Source organism: Amphiura filiformis, chromosome 10 (assembly GCF_039555335.1).
Source record: "Amphiura filiformis chromosome 10, Afil_fr2py, whole genome shotgun sequence".
Lineage (NCBI taxonomy): Eukaryota > Metazoa > Echinodermata > Ophiuroidea > Amphilepidida > Amphiuridae > Amphiura > Amphiura filiformis.
Window position 1 is genome coordinate 31,554,848 of NC_092637.1, and position 21,368 is coordinate 31,576,215.

A 21,368-nucleotide genomic window follows, 5' to 3' on the forward strand; every position below is an offset into this window, starting at 1 on the left:
ATAAATAAATCAATGAAACAATATTGCTCAAGTAGTGTTTTAAAGTAGTTCTGCATTTTCATTTTAGTGGGTGCGATATTGAGTGGGAGGGAGGGGGAGATGGATGGAGGGGGAGATGGAGGGAGGAGAGGGAGAGAGAGAGAGAGGAATGAGAAAAATAAATAGCGAAGGCCTAGGCTTCCAGAGGCTAAGAAGGAATGCAGTGCTTGCAAGGTCCATATCAATTTGTAAGCGCTCTTTTTTAAAAGTCATAGTTCATTGAATTTACAACCGTATGACAAAACAGGCGAAAATAGTAACTTTTTGCACAAGATTTTCAATTTAAAGAGAATTGACCATTGCTCATTCTAGTGCCTCTAGTATATGGACAATATAAGTGTGCTTTTTCATTTAATGACATTGAATTGTGTTATCTGTTGCAGTTGACCTAGTGACTGAAAGTGTTTTAGGGGGAAGTGTTAGCTTTCGTTTGACATTAAAAAAATCTGATTGGATGAAGGGAACATTTGCGGTTTCGACAAAAACCAATCAAAGAGGCCCATTTTTTAGCTAGAAGCTTCACAGATCCTACATTGCTATGCACTCAACCGTGTAGTGCAATCAAAGACCGTGGTGGAGACATTCGCTGCTTGTTGTTCTCTGCTTGGAAGCTCTTGGACGAAAATGTGTGCTCAGGAGTATCGAGGTGGAAACTGTGCGCATGATGGTTTATAAGAGAATCGTTTTTGTATAGTCATGATTATAGTTAGTTTTCTTACTTTTATTTTATTTTATTTGGAAAATATAACTCCTTCATTACTTTAATAATAAAGTTCAAGAAAAATAGTTGGTGGCAAACCACATAATATTTATTTATTTGCATAGCAAAAATAATACACGAATTTTCCTTCATTACTTTTATATTTTGTCTTTAACAGAGAAATGGCGATATATAATAACTGTGACAACTACTTGGTTCGCCGAGACACAAAGACAGAGTCAAAAGACAAAAAGAAATCCAACAGAAAGTGCGTCTGTATATCGCTTCTATGTTTTCTAATCCTTCTACTGTCGGCAGCGATACTTCTGTTTCTGTTGTTGTACTTCTGGGGTGTTATAGGAGAGCCTCATAAGACTGTGATTAAAACCACTGGTGAACCAGGTAAGGCACTTCCCGCTTTCTAGCAAAAATTTGTAAGCGCTCTTGATTTTTAGCAAAGTCATATAGTTCATTGAATTTACAACCGTATGACAAAACAGGCGAAATCAGTAAATGCAATTTAAAGAGAAGTGTCCATTGCTCATTCTAATGTAGCTAGAATATGGCCAATATAAGACAATAGTGTGCGCTTTCATTTTAATGACAAAAAATTTGAAAAATATTGTAAGGAACACTTGAGGTTTTGACTTTTAAAACCTACTATTTGGTCAAAAAATGTGCTTGGATAGGTAGTTTTCAACAGATTTACTACATTCGCCATGCTATAACATTGAATTGTGTTATCTTTTGACCTAATGTAAAAAAAACTATTTTTAGGAGGAAGCGTTAGCTTTCGTTCGATACAAAAAACAAATTCTGATTGGATGAAGGGAACACTTGAGGTTTTTGCAAAAACCAATCACAGATGTCTATTTTCCACTAAATCTCACACAGCTCTTATTTAAAATATGTAACAATATTGGCAATATCTGCTCTAAAATTTGAGAAATTAAGCTTTCAATTTTGGTAAAGTTCTTTTTGGACCACCCTGTATTGATTTTAATATTTAATTATCAATTACATTTTGAAATTATTGGCGACTGCTATACCATAGTGGCCTTATTATTATTATATTACGCATTAACTGGTACAAGATTTGTAAATATTGCGTAGTGATTTTCTATTTTCCTAAGGGAGCATAATCTTGAATACATTGCAATTTGTCATGATTACATAAAAAGAACCTCCAATACTCTGAGTGCTAACCATAGGCTTAAATTATAAAAAGCCCAAGTTTTGAGATATTTTCTCAAAATATCAAGAGTTATCATAAGAACCACTGAACCAATACTAGGCTCGTTTGTACTAATTTTAATGCATTTTTAATGCTGATTCCAATTTTGGTAATGAAAATTTATAATTCTGAAATTTCTGAATTAAAAAAAAGACACTCAATACTTGCCCGGAGAGAGTTAATAGATGTGATTCCACGGTCAAAAACGAAGCATAAATATTACCTATTGTGTTGTGATGGTATTGACGATGTCGGTATTTTTGTAAAATTGTAGATCGATAAATTGCGGTAGTTGTGTTCTGTTGACATTTACGTGCCTTAAAATTATTTTCCATACTTTTTTTGTAAATTTACTGCTCGGTACGACCTTGTATTTTACATTCAAAACTAAAGTGTTCAGAAAATGCCGTTCTTCGCTTTGAACACATCATTGTAGCCGAAAATGTATATGTCATATCGCATTTTTTTCACATAATGGGTATTCACGTCATGTTTATAGGAATAAATAAACATGATTAGGCCAAGTAACAAAAATAACATGTATATCGTCCGGACTTTTTCAAAAATCGGTAAGGGAGGTCCTTATTATTTGTTATTGTGTTATTTTTTTACCATTCATTTCTGTGTAAAATTGCAATTGCAAAGTGTTTGTCAACACATCATCAAATCGGGGAGGCCCCCAGATATTTTTGTTGTTTCCCCAAAGCCCTACCCCTAGCTTGAAGAAAGTGTTTGCAATGTGTTTATAAATGATAACCAAGAACTTCTGAACATGTCTTTTCATCACAGCAATTTTAGAAATAAAGTAAGGGAGCAAATAGGAAAAATAACAAAAATATTTGAAAATCTCCAAAAATCGGTGAGGGCGGGGACGATATACATGTTATTTTTGTTACTTGGGAGAACATTTTTACGTTTTAGCCCTATATCTTTATTTTTTGCAGTGTTTCACACATTAAACGTAAGCAAAGATCCTAAAATTTATTTTTAGATCTTTGATACGTATTATGTAAAATCCCCACGGTCGAATAATAAATAAAATGAGGATTTTTTTCTGACTTAATAATGGAATAGAAGGCCGTTTTTTTTATTTAGGGCATCTAAGATATTGAAATTGACTTTATCGGAATTTATCTTCCTAAGAAGACATATGATGTAATTATGTTTGGGGCAAATAATAATGTGATGAAAACAACAAATTCAACACATAGCTGTACTAATATTGTAGCCTGACAACCATGAACACTGCGATATGCATGTCGCATGTCGAGTGCCACTGATGACTTTAACACAATTAGTCCAGTCAATTTAAACAAATTAGTGGTGTCACCCATCACTAATTGCAATAGAATTTTTTTCACTTTTATACATTTTAGAGATGTCCCCTGAACATCATATCAAAAATATACTAAATATACTTGGTGGAAGGGTAGTTTTTGGCGGGAAAAGGTCATACAGGGGTCAAATTTCAAAATTGCTTTAATCTTTTTAAAAACTATACCAAAGCATTCCTCTAGTCTTAAAAAGTATAGTTTGTCATATCTGTGATGTACCATTCTCAAGTTATAAGCAAAAAGGTCAAAGGTCAAATTTTGGGCTCCACGTGGGTCAACTTCGAAAAAATGCTCCGATCTCCTTGAAAATTAGTGGTGAGTCAAAACCCACTTTGACTGGACTAAATGTTTCAATAACAATCAAGTCAACTTCAAGTGTATAATGTCAACTTATAATCACTAGCTAGACCGATCCCGTATAGCTATGGTTAAATTCAAACCGAGTTTTTAGTGAACTTTATAATGCCCTAACCAGTGGATCATTGCAAGGAATAAAATGTTGAACAAATTAGAGTAATTTGAACCAGCGGCGTAGCTGGGATTTTTTTGCCCCCCCCCCCTGCCCCCCGGCAGCTACGCCACTGATTTGAACTAATAGCTCCAATGTTTTTTATATCTTCACTTCTGGATAAATCATTCAGTGTTGAAATACTGCTCTCCCATGATGCCCATGGGTTTCGTTTGAGTCTTACAAATAGCCAGGCATTACCCTATGGGATCGGAACTGGATGAGATGTCTTTGTCTTTTTCTAAATTCAAATGCATTAATTGAATGTGAATTTTGCATTCACCCGGGATCGAACCGGAGACCTCTTGCTTTTAAGGCAAAGACCTTATCCACCATGCCCACTGGACCACATTACTCTCTCACAAAGTTTATAGCTTTCGGTTTATTCAAATTTGTTATTTCATTTTAACAGATGGAGAAGAAGGTCATCATTTAACCGTGGAAACACCACCCATTGGTAAGTATAGGAATGCTGTTATATAATTAGGGACTGTTCACAAACACTTGTAAGGGGGGGCTGATGCAAAACAGGGGGGGGGGCCTGAAATTTTTGACCCTCCTAAGGGGGGGGGCCTGAAAAAATGACCACAAATGTTCCTGGAAAATTGAGTTTATATGCTTTTCTATGGGGTTGACCCATAATTTTCATGTCAAAGGGGGGGCCTGACAATTTTGAGGTCTGTAAAGGGGGGTGGGCCAAAAAATTTTTCGCGATGAAAGTTTTTTGCATCAGGCCCCCTTACAAGTGTTTGTGAACGGTCCCTTAGAGATCTTGTTTGGATGGTGACTTAATTTCTTGATTATCATTATTTTGAAATTTTATGTTGTAATGTACACGTTTCTATATATAATTCTTGAAACAGATTCATCAGGATCGTTCATAGTTCAAAAAAGTAGAAAAGGTTCTTTTTCAAATCCAATTATTCTGGAACTTACTCAGAAATATTTCAATTCCTATCAGGAATCTTGATCACTCTGTTGTGGTGTTTCTAGATGTTTGATGAAATGGCAACACTGTTTGGTGTTGATGATGTTTCCACACTTCCTGGTTGCCGTTTATTGATGAGTTGATCAAAGAACATGAACAAAGACGAGGGGACTTACAAACTAGACAAAATCAACGACCAACGCATCAATAAACGGCAACCAGGAAGTTTGGAAACATCATCAAGACCAAACAGTGTTGCCGTTTCATCAAACATCTAGAAACACCACAACAGAGTGATCAAGATTCCTGATAGGAATTGAAATATTTCTGAGTACCAGAATAATTGGATATGAAAAAGAACCTTTTCTACTTTATTTCTATAAATAATGTTTTCAAGGGAAAAGTGTAGTAATAATACATTTTATGTTGTAATGTACACGTTTCTATATATAATGTTTTCAAGGCAAAAGTATAGCAATAATACGTTTTTGAATATAACCTTCAAGAACATACAATATATCTAAAATTAACGTTGCTATAGTACATAAAGACTTCAAATAAAAGTAACCCAGCGGTTAGAAATGTACTTTTCTCCTATTGTCCTGGGTACGTTTCTATTGTTGTGGTTAAATTGTGGTGCAAAATTATGAGTAGGCCTACCCTTGGTTTGAAGACGTGTTCAATTTGCTGATTAATACCTATAGGCTTTCTCATACGCCTAGTCTACGAGTACGCCGTCGCTTTAGGACGGATGCAGCCGGTCCCTATATGAGTGGCTTTCGTCAGATGTGTCTGAAATTAGGGATATAGACGAATCCAATTTCACGCATTCCTACTCCTCAATGGCAGCCATAGCCGCGACGGGGACCTAGCTATCTCACATAAAATGTGAAATGATGCGGCCTTGAAGGGTATTTTAAACTGCATTCTATTACCCGTGTTACACGTAGACAAAAGAATGATGACAGTTTACAACACAAAAGTATCTAACATCGAATTTTAAGCGGGTTTAATCCACCCAATTGGGCACTCACAACACCTGTTTGGTGCATGCGGGGAACCAAATATGGCCGACCAAATCCTGACCATGACTTGGCTCGTTGAATTCGTCTATATCTGATGAAGTCAGAGACACATTCGACGAAAGCTCGACCACTCACTCAGAGACCAGTTGCACCAGTACTGTGATAACAGACAGCATTATACTCTAGAAATACTTATATCATGCATATAACTTATTCTTTTATTTATATTGATAATTTAAGACCTTTGAATATAGACGAATCCAATTCCACGCATACCTACACCTCAATGGCAGCCATAGCTGGGTCCCGTCGGGTATATCCCACCTAAAATATGAAATGATGCGTCCTTGGCGGGGATTTTAAACTGCATTTCATCACCCGTGTTGCACGTAGACAACAGAATGATGAAAGTTTACAACACAATACAACATAACATCGATTTTTAAGCGGCTTTAATCCACCCAATTGGGCGGTCACAACACCAGCTTGGTGCGCCGGGGACCCAGTCATGGCCGACAAAATTCTGACCATCACTTGGCTCGTTGGATTCGTCTATAGGCACATTCGTACAGTTATAAGCAATCACTAAGACATGACGATTAATAAAAGTATTATGTAGAATGATCATGGGCTACATGTACATAATTCACACACACTTATTTCCAATATTTATGTAATTATGGAGTAACATTTGGCTCAACTTGTGTAATATCTTGTCTTTACTTTGACATGACAGTATACACCTTTCACTATCTGAACAGTTTAATATCACAATAATTCTGTTATTATTGATTAAGGTTAAGGGCGTTCTTGGTGTTTCAAAGAATTAACATTATTAAATATTTTACTTGACTAAACTTTATAGCCACTTGCTAAAATCCCAAACTACTCATACTTCTTGTACTCGTATTATGCAATATGTGTTGAATACAATGGTTATAATATTTATTTTCTTCTAGATTTGATTTTGGTCAATGTGTCAATAATTCTGCAGCGAGAGTTTTTACCAGTGTATTTCCCACCTTCGTCTGTGCAAGCCACAGAATTAGCTGCTGAAATTACAGAAGCAGTAAGTTAATTCGTCTGCTCAGTGCCAGAGGTGGGTAAGTGCAATAGCTGCCCTGTGAACATTTGGCAGCTATTGCACTTACCCACTTTTGGCACTGAGTAATAGCATGGGCGAAGAATAGAGCACGAATAGGTTATAAATTGTGACGAGAGATCATGTGCAGTGCTTTATATCATGTTTTAATAATCCGTCAAAAAGGGTCACGCACCGAGTTCGATATCGCGACAACTCACGTGGATTGTTGTGCTAACGAACTCGTGGTCAATCTTGATGGACCGTGTTTTAAGAAATTAGCTTGTTCTGAGTTTTACATAAAAAAATCACCCATACGATAAATTCTTTGTCTTATGTCAATGCAAGACACATCAACTTTGCTATTAAGAATATTTCTTCTTATTATTAGTTCTTCCCCTTCTTCTTCCACGCCGTCTTTCACTTCTTCTTCCTCTCGTGTCCTTCATCCTCTGTTTTTGTTCCTTGAAAAATGCAACAAATGATCAAAGACTCTTTTTCAATTGAATATATGAATACAAAACCCACCAAGTCCATACTTTGGCCAAATTGAGTTAAGCATGGGAAATTGTTGCTATACATAGGCCTGTCAAATGCATGAAAGAACAACTCAAATTCATCCTCTGTGTCTATTGAGCATGTGAAAAATAGCATGTATGAAAGAACCACCCAAGTACAGGATTTAAGTCTTGTAACACATTGATTGAGATCCAGTATGTATAAAAGTCCACTTGTAACACATTCATTGCTTGAGAGTGACTTTTGAAAAAAAAATGGGTTTAATCAAGGAAAGTGTGTGGTTTATATTACATGGCAGTATGCTTATCAACATTATGTGCAACATGTGTGCTTTACTTTGTATTATCTTACTAGTGGTAATCTCATTCCAACATTGATATCTTTGTATATGATTCAAAAAACCACCCAAGTTCAGCATTTAAAATGAACCCCCACGAAGTCCCTGAAATGCTAATCGTCATACCTAATACAGTTCAACCCACTCATTTGCTCGTAAAACTTACCATATTGACCAGGTAAATCTAACTGAAGGAATTAAAATGATACACGGGTTTTTTTTCTCAAAATCACTTCCCATGGACTTGGGTGGGTTTTGAATTCATGTATTCAATTAATAGAATTATTAGCGTAGTCAACGATTTTTCTTGATTTTAAAACAAAGGAACTAATTGTCTTGATTTGCCTTTTTGGAACTACCTTAATTTCATACATAATACATTTTGTTTGTAATTTCTTATCAACAGATGAATACGATCTTTGAAGGAAGCCCGCGTCTTAAAGAAGTCTACGACAAAACAGATGTTTCACGGTTTAGGTAAGACTTCGGCTTTTCGTGAACCCCAATTTAAGTCAGTCCAGTGCATGCTTTATTTTCAAAATATCTTCTTCCATAATTACTAAGGTCAAAAACGCGGAATATTGCACAAGCAGAATGCGTTTCCCTCTCCCTTTCCTCGATATTTTCTTCTTTTTCCCCAAAAGAAAATATCACTAATCTGGTGCTAAAATTATGCGATAGTGACTATTATGACCATTTCATATGCTAATGGAAAGTTAAAATTCAAAACCACAAATTCCTATTCCAGCCCCCGTCAAGATGGAGGGATTATTATTAAGGTCATATGCAATTCCGTAACCATGGTAACATGACAAGAACAAACTGTCCACTTGATTTATAGAAATGTGGTAATAATTGCCGACTGTAACCGTATTTTTACTCGCTGCACTTGCCAGATTTTACCTTGCGACTCACTCACAATGCACTCATTCACAATTAGCAACATAATATGAATGGCCAAGTGGACCAAAAAACGTGTAAGATTATACGTGTAACCTTGCATCTTATGCGTGTAAGATCGCATCTTATATCTCTTAGAATCTAGCGGGATGCTTAAATTGACGAATAATATAAAGAACCCATTATTTAAACCCCAAACAACCTATCATCTTACGCGTATTCATCTTCGACCAATGAAATCTCGCCATAGCATTTCTTATACGCGTATGAATTGCCTATTAGGGTTGGACGGTATTCCGATTTGACTGGTACGACGAGTGTCGAATAATCTCACCCTCGATATCGATCTGCACCGTGGTAGTTTTAATTGATATGAGTATTTATTGACTCTAGATAACTGAAAAAAGTAGCTAAAAGTCAGATAAATCGGGATGTGGGCATGACGGGCCAACAGTCGGAACAATTCCTGACATAGATTCGTCATAAAATACAGGACATTGTAGCACTCATACAAATTTAGAAAGTGCCTCGTTTACGATTTTGGTGACGAGCTCTCCTTATCCTTGGTACGCCGCCAATAATATTACGTATCGTCCATCACTAAAATCCAAATCTTACACGTATAAGAAGTCATGCGTGTTACAAATCACAAAACGTCTTTACATATTATTGGTTGAGGTTTGTTACGCATGATTGGTTGTTTGTGATTTCTAACTCTATGATTCGTCAATTTAAAAATTCCGCTTCATTCTTACACGTATAAGATGCAATCTTACGCGTATAAGATGCAATCTTACACGTGTAAGGTGCAGTCTTACACGTGTAACCTTACACGTTTATCTTACGCGTTTTTTGGACCACTTGGCCATTCATAAGTTGACCCACGCCACGTGAATAAAAACAGTCCACTTGCTTTTATCATTTTGCAGTAACAATACTGGGAAGACTCTCAACGCAGATTTGATGGTTTATTTCGATGATTCCCCGGTCATTACGATAATATCAGAAGATGACGAGTCGAATGTGTTGACAAAAGAAGAAATATTAGATCTGATTAGATCCATTTTGGAGGAGATCATCACAGATTTGTTTCTAGAAGCTGACACTATTGGGTCCTTGGATGCCATCGATTATCTAAAAGGATCAGCGGAGGTTTATGAACGTGAGTACAACCACATATTGTATTCTTTTTTTAAATATGTATTCCTTTTTCCCCTGGATTTCTCAAATGAAAAAGCACATGAGGTAAATTTGCTCCAAAAAAAAAGTGCACGGCCTAAACGAAACAATTAAACCTGTTTTCAGCCTCATATAGATATCTTATTCCAAACTATACAAAATCGCTCCTCGTTTACAGAAAGCTAAGTTCCTATCCCGTACAAACAGATTTCATTGTTTGTCAATATTTTTGTCCTTGTTGTTCCTGATGCTGTATTAGGCAGTGGTTGGTAATGCACTAAGAGGATACCACATAATCGAAAAGGAATGCAAGGGAACATCAAGGAAACACATGGTACAATCAGGAAAACTGGCTGTGCTAGTGTATTAACTGAAACAAACTTAAAAAAATGCACTGTATTCTTGTTTTCAGCGCTCATAATTCTCTCAAGCCCAACTACAAGTTTCACATCAACAGCTTCTTACACAACACAGAATAATCCTACAACACAAACTTGGTCAACTGGTTCGAGGAGCACACCCCAGAGAACAACACTGCCACAAGGTATCATTTCAGTACAAAGCTTAAGCGTTACTGTTGTGGACTATACACAATCTGATAATTCATCCTTGGATTCCTGGTAACTTAACTAAAAATTAAATATTAAATATATCCAATCCATCAATATCTTTGACATGAGTAACAAATACCATTTTAATCCTAAGCCTGGACCTGATTACCGCAGTTTTTAACCCTGGTTTTTGTTTTCTCCTTCGGCGCAAATTAATTTTAGAAATTCCCCTGGGATTGTTTTCTAAACCGGTTTTTACATGTAATTTTCTTGAAAAGTAAAATGAAATGTAAAGTTTTTATGGTGTAAGGTTTTAGTAACTTAATCATACATTGACACCATTATTTTGGGAATAAATAATATCATAATCATTGATCCAATCTACTAACATATAGTTCATTTTCCCCCTCAGTAACAACAACTCCAACACCATGCCCATATATGATAACCTGTTCTCAAGGCTGCCACATTGTAGATGTCCAAGGTGGCTGCGACTATTGCGACTGTCCTCCAGTGACGACAACACCTCCTATCTCACCATCACAATGCCCACAAATAACTTGTCCCTCTGGATGTCAAACTACAGTGGTTGACGGTGGATGTGATAAATGCCAATGTCCCCCAGTTACGACAACACCAATTCCAGGTTAGGATTAGCATGATTAGAGTCAATTCTTCCATAGAACTTAATCCTCGTATTTTGTATCACGGACTACGAAAGGGAAGGGGTGTTTCACCCCCCTCCATTTTTTTTCTATTATAAACGTCATGTACTGTTATATTTGGAGTGAATGTGTAACTGTAATGGGTCTCTTGCTATCCAGTGATACCAAAATAGGTAAATACATGCTAAATATGGAAGGAAATTACAATCTAAATATTGAGTTAAAAGTCGATATTTCAAGTTGAGCAAAATGAAAACCGAGAACTGCACAAATAATGATCTCAGTTTTCAATCAAGAAATATCATTCCAATGCTAAATCTGGACCATATTTTTTTAGCCATGGTTTTTTTTCTGTTGCAAATTAATTTAAAAAAATCAGTGTTTCCCTGGGATTGTTTTCTAAACTGGTGTTTAATTTTCTTGAGTAAAATGAGTGTATTAACACGTGTTTGGCTACTGTTGGTTTTATGGTGTAAGTTTGAATAACCTAATCATACATTGACACCATTATTTTGGGAATCAATAATAATAATAACTAATATCATACTCATTGATCCACTCTACTAACATAAGTTCATTTTCCCCTCAGTTACAACGACTCTAACACCATGCCCATATATGATAACCTGTTCTCAAGGCTGCCACATTGTAGAGGTCCAAGGTGGCTGTGACTATTGCGACTGTCCTCCAGTGACAACACCACCTACAACTACGTCATCGCAATGCCGACAAATAACTTGTCCTCCTGGCTGTGACATTTATGTGGAAGACCATCTCTGTCCAGACACATGTACATGTCCTCCAGTGACGACGACACCTCCTACCACACCATCGCAATGCCCACAAATAACTTGTCCCTCTGGATGTCAAACTGTAGTGATTGACGGTGGATGTGATACATGCCAATGTCCCCCAGTTACGACAACACCAATTCCAGGTTAGGATTAGCATGATTAGAATATTTTGTAATGCGGACTACGAAGGATGTGGGCATTAGCGCCAATCCGGCTTGAAATGTGGGGTGGGGGACAAGCGACATGATTTATCAAAAAGTGGCTGAAAAGAACAAAAAATTGGTCATTTGGTCGAAAGGTGATGTGAGGGGGAACACGTCCCTTGCCCCCCGGCATTGACGCCCGGGGGGGGGGGGGGTCTATATGACGTCATAATGTGAGCGCGCCCTCTCAAAATTGAGAAATTTTGGCTATTATATGTCATCGGATTTTCTCCTAAATATGGAAAGAAATTGCAATCTAACTACCAAGTAAAAAGTCGATAAACTCTTTTACAAGAGCATAATGAAAATCGTGAAATTTTCTATGATGGGCTTCACCGACCCCCATGGACATTTTTGATGGTCGTTCCTATTTGCACCTCTGGACTGCTGGCGGGGGCGGATTTACCTTTTTTTTTGGTAGGGGGCAGGGAGGTTTGGCCATGCTGGCCAAGATTTGAAGGCCCCGAACTCACCGTGAGATGATTTTAAAATGTGTAGGGAAAGATGCGAAGCGCCCAGCGCGTGAGCCTTTCAGCCCGAGGTCCAGGGATCTCGATGATGAATGCAACCTGCTTGTAGTGCAGGGCGATATATTCAAGAATAATTTTAACCTATTGCTATGGTAGTTAATCCTGTTACACCATCACTTCTACGACGAATTAAACAAATGATATGATCTGCTTTGTATACAGGGTGTAATGGATTTGAATGCGGCAATGGGCAATGTATACCAGCATCTCTAGAATGTGACAAAACCGTGGATTGCACTGACACAAGTGATGAACTCAACTGTACACATGGTAATTATTGACCTTCATAGTCCCATTTACTCAATCAATATACTGAACGAAGGGGTTAAGATTTTTTTTGTTGTTGCATTTTCTCAAAAATAATAACACACTGGTAACAAAAGTTATGTATATTATTGGGGCAAGGAATCAATTACTACACTGAAATTTCAGTGACTCAAGACAAGCGGTTCAGTATATATGATAGGAAATGAGGTACATCCTAGTGGTACCTTATTTCTTATCATAAATAACGAACTGCTTGTCTTGGGTCACTGAAATTCCAGCGTAGTAATTGGATTCCTTGCCCCAATAATATACATAACTTTTGTTACCACTGTGTTATTAGTTTTTGAGAATAATGCAAAAATAGACACAAATTTATCGATGGGTGTAGTACCCCCTTAAGCCCCATTTTGTTTTTATGTTGGTGGGTAAAAGGAGTTGGTACGCCGGGTAAGTACAGTTCTGTGGGCCCCTTTAGCCGTCGGTCTCGTATTGAGACAATCCTGTATTTTGTAACTCTTAGTCAGTTTCAAATTTCGAAAAGAGTAGGGTGTAAACGTCAGACTGACCTGATCTGTCCTGCATATCAGTTGCGTTGATTTATTTTTGACAGGGGGTGATGGGATTGGGAAAATGTCTTGAAGTATAGTTAATCCTGCTGCACCATTTGGCAACAGAATAAGTTTATGGTACAAATGCGTGGGAAGAGAACGAAACCTTTTGTAATAAATAATTGAAGCTAAATGGTTAAATATGGTGCAAAAGAGGAACAAATTCTTTTTAGGCGAAAATGCCCAAATATGCGGTTAATTTGGCTAAAGCTCACATAGGAGGGGTTGGGGTGATTGTATGGACCACTCCCCCCTTATTGGAGGCCCCCGGGATTTACGCATATGCTGGATATGTTTGTATACCACGACTTGCTTTAATAAGTGCAGTCATCTGATTTAGATACATTACCACGGTACAAAAATGGCAGTTGGTAGCCTTTACCACTGTTTATAAAAAGCGCATTAAGAAAAAAAAATAGCAGGCGTAACAAGTTGATCAGCCAGAAACTAAAAATTCAAACTAATTAACAATATGACTAACTAAATAACTAACTAATACTAAACCAACTAACTTACTAACTAACTAACTAACTAACTAACTAACTAACTAACTAACTAACTAACTAACTAACTAACTAACTAACTAACTAACTAACTAATACTAAACCAAATAACGTATTACTAAACCTAATTAAAGTAACTTACTAACCTAGGTAATAAATAACTTAATAACAATACTTATCACCTTACTAACTCATTAACTGTCAGACCAACCACTAAACTAATAATAAAACTAAACTAATAATGATGCTTTAATGACTAATTATTATACGCGTGGACACGGTGAATATTCCCCCTTTTCTCTATAGATTGCACAGAAATTTGTCCCAGTGGTTACTGTATACAACCTAATGACAACTGTGATGGGTTCCCACAATGTAGTCTAGACACTGAGTCTATGGATGAGGGTGAGCAGGCAAATTGCTCCTGTAAGTATTGGTTTTGAAGAAAAACAGGTTGTGGGTGTCTGACTTTAAAAAGTAATTCTATTGCTACTTCTGCGACTACTCCGGAACCTACCTCTATACTGCCACTTGTTTTACTATATACCACTTAACCACTTAAAAACAAAAGTATTAGGAATAACGATGTCGATAACGACAAAGATGAAATGATATAAGAATAAGCATATATAAACATAAGCAGACAAGTAAAACTAAAGGAAAACTACCACAAATTCAAACATTAAGCTAATAATTTATACTCCATCGCTGAGCGACGAGCAATTGGTTTATAGCCAATGAGTTAGGGTGCTTTTTGTTGCGTTGAGAAAAGCGCGCAACCTCATTGGTCAGATATCAATTGCTCATCGCTCAGTGATGGAGTATAAATTCAGCTTTAGAGAAAGGAAATGATATTAATAACAATAAGAATAAAAATAAGAATATAAATAAGAATAAAGTAAGAATGGGAATATAAGCATAAACATAAAATAACAGTAAAATGAAGGTAAAGAATAAAGAACAAAGAAGTTTAAAAGAAGACGAAAAACATGAATATTAATAAGAATGAGAAAATTAGTCTATACCTTTTTTCAGGCTCAATGAAGGTTCTGGCAGCATTTAGCAAATAATTAAATTATATATATAACTAAAAGCAAGACTGTTATGTTAAAGTCGATTGAGTACAAGAAACAGAAATGTCATATATTGACAAATTTATTGAGCATTCTATGTATGGTAATTATAATCCAAAAGTAACAAAAATAACTTTCGGTAACGACATTGATTAAGAAATAGAAAACACTCGGTTTGTTTATTTAAGTTTTGCGCGATTCTAATTCCCGATTCCATTAATGAAAACGGAGTCTTGTAGAGCAACTGGTACCTTGTTTATTTTGAGTACTGTATCTTTTGAATTTTTTTAATCATTTTTCGTTTCGATTTCAGATGGTTGCGAGGAATGGTTAGGAACAACCGCTGTCCCGTGCGATCTTCCGTACAACGAAACCTACTATCCAAACTTTATCTCCAAAGACGCACAAGGTTTTGGAAATGTCATCCAAGCCGAATTAAAATTGAGAAGACTCTATGCTTTCCGGAGTTGTGACCGGAGAGCTATCCTTTTTTCTGCGGTGCAATCTTCCCTGGATGCCCGCTTGGATCTTCTGGTGTTATCTCTATATGTAAGGGATTTTGCGAGAAAATGGCTGTAAAAAATACCTGTGTTGATGGATTTGCAAATATAGGTTTAGATTTGGTGGAAGTTTGTCAAAGTTTACCAACAGTACCTATTGATGATACTGAGGAGTTTTGTACGTACTTTTAATATAAAGCACAACAAGCAATGTCATACCAGACAAAAAAGTCAAGGCCGCTTTGATAATGGTAAAGTCATCCCTAATCCAATAATGGCTTTACCGGACATTTCGCACCAAGTGCGCCAAAAGTTGCCATTTGAATGCCAGACTTTGCTTAATTTTGGTCTGAAAAAGATCGAAGGGAGAAGGACATCGCAACATTTTTTTCATTTTGTCGAGGTATTTCGAGGCGGGAGAAAACGTTTTCCCCCGTGCTTCCACCTAACTCTGGTTGGTATCTGACTCCCGTGCTGACTAGTTCGACAACTGGGATGGTGATATCAGATATAGCATCCTGATGTAAACCATTTGCGGGAGATACAGACCTGAATACCTGGTCCGGAACGGCTATTAATTTTATACTATGCATTTTGTTTTCGTACCTGCTGATATTGTGTAACTTTTAAATGTTTAAATAACATTATTAGCGCCAACGAAGCCTTGATGTATGAAGTGGTTCAATATGCAAGGCTATGCAATTGAATATATGAATACAAAAGCCACCCAAGTCAATACTTTAGCCAAATTGAGTTAAGCATGGGAAAGTGTTGCTACATATAGGCCTGTCATATGTATGAAAGAACAACTCAAATTCATCCTCTGTGTCTATTGAGCATGTGAAAAATAGCATGTATGAAAGAATCAACCCAAGTCCATGATTTGAGTCTTGTAACACATTGATTGAAAGCCAGTATGTATAAAAGTCCACTTGTAACATCTTCATTGCTGGAGAGTGACTATTGGAAACAATGGGTTTAATCAAGGAAAGTGTGTGGTTTATATTACATGGCAGAATGCTTATCAACATTATACATAACTGTGTGCTCTATTTTGTATTATCTTACTAGTGGTAATATCATTCCAACGTTATTGTCTTTGTATATGATTCAAAAAACCACCCAAGTCCAGTATTTTAAAATGAACCACACGAAGTCCCTGAAATGCTAATCGTCATACCTAATACAGTTTAAAACACCCATTTGCACGTACAACTTACCATATTGACCAGGTAAATGTAACTGAAGGAATTAAAATGATACACAGGTTTTTTTCTCAAAATCACTTCCCATGGACTTGGGTGGGTTTTGGATTCATGTATTCAATTACTTACACGTGGTCCCGCAGACTTTCATGCCGCTATGACAAATTTGCGGGTCCACGACAGACCCAGGTTTGGGCCCTGTGCTTGCTCAGTGGATGTGACAGACCGCCACACCAGCAATAACAAAATAACCATAGGGCTCGATGTCTGCTCGAAACCATACGCCCCGTATTCGAGGGCATCGCGATAAGAGGAACCGAGGCAGTTCTATCTCGGGGCTTTCACGATTCGTACATACTGTGACAGACTCCGATCTGTTATAACAAACCGGGTCTATCATGTATCCGCACATTTCTCGTCGCAATACTAGTATCCAGTGCCTTGAAGGTCAAATCTAATAAGTTGCGCAATGAAGAGTGCTGTTTTTGTAGAGTCATGGACAAAAGTTTGGAATATTTTTATTGTTTTTGCATAGCCCGGTTTTAAGTACATACTTCTTACCACCAATGACCCGTCAGCCATGCAAAATGGATCATGGGTGTCTGGTAAGGTCTTAGGTACCATTCCATATCACACAATACGTAATGTAGGACAATGGCTTCGCATGCCTGACAAATGAACCATCGGGCATCCTTTTCGCAGTTGTTTTAGCGATGTGATTCATAAGGTTACATTGGCTTTGTTGCATCTGTCTGTTGTATACGATATTTTTGATCATGAGGTGCTAGTTGAGCGCAGATTTGTACGCCCTTGTCATTGACCTACGTAATCGCGGCTACAAACAGAAGGATATTGGTGCCGGTTTACTTCTGCAAAGACATCGGCATGCGCGCTTGCTTTGGTCACAGAGACATAGGAATTTGACAGTAGGCCATTGGCGTAATGTGATCTTCAGTGATGAGGCCTGATTCCTCCTCTACAGAAAAGATGGCCGATTCAAGGTCCGAAGACAGGTTGGACAAGCCCTGTTCGAGGATTGTATCCTGCCTAGAGTCCAGGGAGATGGTGGTAGAATCACAGAATGGGGAGCATTTCATAGCAGGTCAAAATTGCATCTGTACCTGCTAGAAGGATACATGAACCAGGACCATTACCTGCATGTTCTTGATCAGGTTATGCTTCTCTTTGAAAGAAGAGACTTCGGGAACAGTTTCGTGATCCAAGATGACAACACCACGGCGCACATAGCCTTACGCGTGAGGGAATTCCTTGAAAATGAGAATGTAGATGACCTGGACTGGTCGGCTTTGAGCCCGGATATGAACCCTATAGAGAACTTGGGCAGATATATCCCGCAGGTTAGGTAACATGGACAACCAAACAATTACCCTGCAGGAACTTAAACACGCCCTCATTGCTTGCTGGCGAGATATTCCACAAGGAACCTTGGCAAACCTGGTCGGGGGAATGTCACGTCGCGTACATGACCTTGAGCTGGCAAGGGGTGGACACACCAAATATTGAGTTGTGTTTTCTCAAGCAAGGGACTTATCTGAACATGTCACAGTCAGAGTTCAAGTTTTTGTTTAAACAATAAAGTTTGCTAGTGTCTTTAATCTCATTTTGTGATATAAAGAGACCGCCAAAAAAGTGTTGAAATTGTGTGATCCTCCCATTGTAATGCGCTTCTTCAGGCAATTCTTTGTTTAATTGACAAACTGTGTGATGTAAACATCAAAGGACATATGTATATTTCAATTAAATTCAACTGAGTACTTCTACAGAACAACAAACCTGTTCCTAATATGATTGAAAACTGCATTTGATACAAAAATAAAAATATTCCAAACTTTTGTCCATGACTGTATCTGACTATGTACTGAGGCTTTGAAACATTTCAAAATGCACATTATAACAGCACATTATAATAGCCTCGGTCAATGATGTTTGAATCTGTATGTTGTAAACTAGTGCGTATTTATGCATGATTTATATTAATATAGCTTTACTTATGATAAAATGCAGGAATGAGGACTGTGTGTGCCTTTACGTTACAGGGCCGTTTAAGCTATTCTTCTTGGTCACTAGTCGAGAAACTAATAGTAATGCTCTGTGACTTAAAATACGACTGGACATGGTAGATATATCCTTTCTTCCCTATAGATTGCACATAAATTGGTCCCATTGGTTACTGTATACAACCTAATGACAACTGTGATGGGTTCCCACAATGTAGTCTAGACACTGAGTCTAAAGATGAGGGTGAGCAGGCAAATTGCTCCTGTAAGTATTGGTTTGGAAGAAAAGCAGGTTGGGGTATCTGACGGTAAATGGTAAAACTACTACTCCTACCGCTACTCATACTACCACTAAAGTGAAAGTCCCACTTTTGGTTCAAGTTCCTTGGGGAATTAGTCAAGGTTAAAATTTGTCCATGTAAATTCTGTTCTGTCTGTCATCAAAGTAACAGGTGTATTGTCAGATCTTCTGTGGAGAACTGACCAAGCGGGGCTTCCTGTTTAAAAACAAAACTATTAAGGATGACGATAACGACGAAGATAAAACAAGTACAAACAAGCCAATTATTGGTCCAGAAGTACTTAAACAGGAAGCTTGGTCAGTTACTTTGATGACAGACAGAACAGAATTTACATTGACAAATTTTAACCTTGACTAATTACCAAAGGAACTTGAACCAAAAGTGGGACTTCACTTTAAGCACATCTGTGCTTTAAGATAGCTCTTGATCACAGATATTGGACTTTTTATAGCCTTTTATGTTAAAGCCTATGGCTACATGTATTAGCACGCATATCATTAAATCACGTCTGTGATTAAACACTTATGCAGGGGTTCTATCCCGTCAGGTAATCATACATTTCATACCAACTTTGTTTGTTAATCTTGGCGTAAATAATGATAATAAACGTAATTCAGATATATAATCCAAGATTCATTCATTATGTTTTCGTTGTCATCATTTGTTTTTCCCGTTCTTGAAGAAATAATAATATTTAAAAAAATCATATCTCCCCTCTTTTGCTCCCTCCATTTTGTGCTCTCTCACATCATGTATCACTCCAGGTAAATGGTTTGAATATTTTCTCACGGTTGTTTGATGGCATGTAAACTGTAGTCAGTTTTAAGAAAAGGTGAACAATGATGGCGCTATTTATCTCAAATCTTTTTTGCATCTTTATAAGGGGTAGACACTTGTATAATAACATTAGAACATCAGAAAAAGACTAACAAATGGCAAGGGAATTTTCAACAAACTTTTTATAATGAAATGTAAGGATTAACTCCTATTTGGCTAATTTAAACTTAAAATGTATGTAAATAGCGCCCTCAATTTGTACACAAATGTGCACTTTATAGAATAAAAATTACCACAAATATGCAGAAAAAGATGAATAATTTGATATATATAGAAACGATAATCTTTGAAAATATATGTGTATATTTATGTGACAACTGTTAGTATTGTCCAGGTCTAGAATTGAACATTATATGTTTTGTTAGACAAATTAATAAATGATCACATACAATCGTGCGCATGTGCATATGCATGATTTTTCCCGGGAGAAGGAAACCTCCTTTCGTTTTGATATATTATTGACTCAAGAAAAGCAAGACCTACGGAAACATAAATCCGATTATTGGCTTAATGTATTAGGCTTAATATTGAGAAATACATAGCAGTTGTTTAGTTAAATGGCTAAAACTGAATGTTTTGAAGGGTTAAGAGAGGGGGAGGGGAAGAGAGAGACTGAGAGAGAGAGGGGGGGGAGAGCAAAAGGTGGGTGAAGGACGGAGGAGAGAGAGAGAGAGTTAGACAGATAGAGCGACGTTGAGAGAGGTTGAGAGATAGAGAGGTTGAGAGAGAGAGAGTTGAGGAGAGAGGGAGGGGGACGGGAGAGAGTGAAGGAAAGAATTATGCACAAAAAAGTGGAAAACCGGCTCGACAAGCGCTTGGAACAAGACTTCGCCAAGATAATCGTTTACATAGCGCCATCGTAAAAATGATCGGTTGTAAATCTGTAAAATGGCGGAGGGCGACATCTTTGAGCAGAACGTACAGTGCACTTCAGGGATGTACTTAAACACAATCGAAAACTGCAAGTCTGCAATTTGTTCTATTATTACTGAAACTTAAGGGATCTGGAATGAGCGTTTTGAGCGTTTCGACAGTATTTTTGTGGGACATGAGAGCACATCCGACATATCGAATTGCATTCTAAATACGAAGAATGTGTTTCTGATATCAAATAATTTTCATTTTATGAAATTCACGATATAATACAAATGTTATGACAAATTATTAAAATTTGATATTTTTCACATTTTTGATATATAACAGTCCTCGAAATAAATTTTTATAAATCTAATGATATATTCTTAAAGTGTATGTAGCTGGAAGGAAAAGCCGACGATCAATTGAAAATTTCGACCTTTCATATTGAAGATATGGATTTTTCCCCCAAAAGACCTAATTTTTTTGGTGTTTTGGGGAAAAAAATCCATATCTTTCAATACGAAAGGTCAAAATTTTCAATTGATCGTCAGCTTTTCATCCCACCTACATACACTTTAAGTATAACTCATCAGATTTATAAAGTTTACTTTGAGTACTGTTAAATATCAAAATATCAATTTTTAATCATTTGCCATAAAATGTGTATTAC

At 37.0% G+C, this 21,368-nt stretch overlaps 1 protein-coding gene across 7 annotated transcripts in view; it reads left to right on the forward strand.

The window, feature by feature from the left end:
- Positions 1-19,635, forward strand: part of LOC140162745 (uncharacterized) — a 48,394-nt gene extending 28,759 nt beyond the window's left edge. For 2 of the 7 annotated variants that reach the window (XM_072186032.1, XM_072186037.1), the window contains 11 exons: positions 918-1,141; positions 4,228-4,272; positions 6,728-6,837; positions 8,112-8,182; positions 9,535-9,767; positions 10,197-10,328; positions 10,748-10,981; positions 11,590-11,937; positions 12,690-12,797; positions 14,212-14,331; positions 15,292-19,635. In XM_072186032.1, the coding sequence (XP_072042133.1) occupies positions 918-1,141; positions 4,228-4,272; positions 6,728-6,837; positions 8,112-8,182; positions 9,535-9,767; positions 10,197-10,328; positions 10,748-10,981; positions 11,590-11,937; positions 12,690-12,797; positions 14,212-14,331; positions 15,292-15,557 (1,891 nt within the window). In that variant the 3' untranslated portion in view covers positions 15,558-19,635. The remainder of the gene's footprint in view (positions 1-917; positions 1,142-4,227; positions 4,273-6,727; positions 6,838-8,111; positions 8,183-9,534; positions 9,768-10,196; positions 10,329-10,747; positions 10,982-11,589; positions 11,938-12,689; positions 12,798-14,211; positions 14,332-15,291) is intronic. The other 5 variants (XM_072186033.1, XM_072186034.1, XM_072186036.1 and 2 more) reach the window with 5 other exon arrangements.
- Positions 19,636-21,368: the final 1,733 nt, after the last annotated feature.